At 38.7% G+C, this 1,883-nt stretch overlaps 1 protein-coding gene across 1 annotated transcript; it reads right to left on the bottom strand.

Annotated features, from left to right (window-relative positions):
- Positions 1-385: 385 nt before the first annotated feature.
- Positions 386-1,720, bottom strand: LOC104963333 (actin-like protein 6A; the record flags this gene model as incomplete). Its single annotated transcript, XM_010791908.1, has 4 exons — positions 386-492; positions 1,000-1,094; positions 1,262-1,359; positions 1,620-1,720. Coding segments are annotated over 4 exons (401 nt in total), but the record flags the coding sequence as incomplete, so codon positions are not given.
- Between the last annotated feature and the right edge of the window lie 163 nt (positions 1,721-1,883).

The raw sequence follows: 1,883 nt of genomic DNA on the forward strand, positions 1-1,883 counted from the left end.
ATGACCAACTTATGCAGAAATCCAGGTAATTCCAAAGGGTTCACATACTTTTTCTTGCAACTGTATATCTAAAGGTCAACAAAGTTATTACGATCACCCTGACAAACTGTATATTTAATGCTTTAACATAACTTTCCAAACCAGTAAATCCAATTAAAATGCAAATAGGAAAATCAAATCATACAGTATTAACAAGAACAAACTTGCATTACTGTATAATTGATTTGATCAAAATAACGGAAATACACATTTGTTAATATAAAAATATTTGACAGGCACCATCTTCACCTGTCCTGCACCCTAAATGCAACTTAGCATAGAATAATGCTAAATATTTCTATTAGATTATTAAAAAATAAGACGGGCTAAAGTCATGTTATCTTACCTTTGATGCAATCATGTACGGGGGGATTATTTCAGCATTTAACTCTTGAAACAGCTCCCTACACTGCATGCTCATGAAGTCTCCAGCCAGGGGCGATTTGACAATGCCTGTCAGAGAGAATGCAAAACACATTATTGCAAGGACTGCAGTAAATCTCATCCAAGTTTGCATGATATGCATTAACTCCCCACTTCATGTCTCTCAAAATCTCAATCGCAATCTCCTGAATCAATCTCTTTCATTGCAGCTCAAAATCTAACAGCTGTGTATCAGAACGTAGATTTTTTTAGTCAACACAGTTTAGTTTGCTCCTCAAAAGTCATTCAAATCTTGAATAGGTGAAAACTTGATGGCGCGCAGAAAAACCTTCTCGCCCAAAAATAATCTATAATGGCAAAAGAAGCTTATTAAATACTAACATTTGTAGGAACAGCTGAGATGCATCCTCCAACCAGCAGAGGGCAACATCAATCATAGAAGGTAGCACATGCTTCAATGAAGGATTATACCTTTTCGAATACTGTTGCTTTATTACTTGGTTGATATGCAAAGCAGGTCAACTCTGCATGTAGATGATATACACTAATGATGAAGGATTTATGATAATTGTTCACCTTGCTGCAGGACGTAGCCATCATGCACTGGAATGGCTGTGGTGTGTGTGGCGCCGCTGTCCAGGACCAAGCCTGTAGATCGCCCATTGGCAAAGCTGAGGCACTCAGAGTAAAGGAAATGTAATACACTTCAAAATGTAACAGATGCATTACTAGCTGAGCATTCTTCATTAAAGAAACAGTAATCCAATAAAAGGGTTTAAAGGCAAAGATTTGCTCTTTTTCTCCAATTATTTTCCAGATGGAGTGTGGTGAAGGATACGCAGACAGCACAGCGGATTTGCAGAGGAAGAAGGCAGGAATGTTGTAATGTTCAAACATCAGCTCTGTTAGTTTCTCTCTTTTTGCTCGTGTGTTCCACTGCGGAGACAAAGCAGAAAAAGGGCTGCTTACAACAGATTGTCAACACATTTCTTCATGAGCTGAGGAGGTCACTCATCAAATGTGGATTACAGCTCAAACAAACAAAAGCCCCAGCCACAATAAGTATTTAAATAACAAGTTTTAAACACTTAATAGTCTGCCAGCACTTTGTTGTTGGCAGAAAAATGTAAACAATCTGAATACAGTTTGTCCTTGGTATAGTGACAGTAGTACAAGTAGCCTGTGTTCAGACTCACCGATGCTTCTGACATGAGCACTGGATGCAGGCTGGGCTCAGACTTGAAGTGCATCTTGTAGGTGTGATCCAAAATGGCCTGAAAACTGTCCCAATCCTCAACTGTAAAGGGGATGGAAGAGAAAACAAGGACAAGGCTTGTTAAATGTGAAAACACTGACAAATAACTGCCGATTTACTATTTCAGATTCAAGGCTTTTATTGTACATAGCTACAGTGTAGTTATGTCGATGAAAATCTTAGGTCACAGGCTCCTCCAACAGGG

The sequence above is a fragment of the Notothenia coriiceps genome, unplaced genomic scaffold, assembly GCF_000735185.1.
Source record: "Notothenia coriiceps isolate Sejong01 unplaced genomic scaffold, NC01 NC01_scaffold00035971, whole genome shotgun sequence".
Lineage (NCBI taxonomy): Eukaryota > Metazoa > Chordata > Actinopteri > Perciformes > Nototheniidae > Notothenia > Notothenia coriiceps.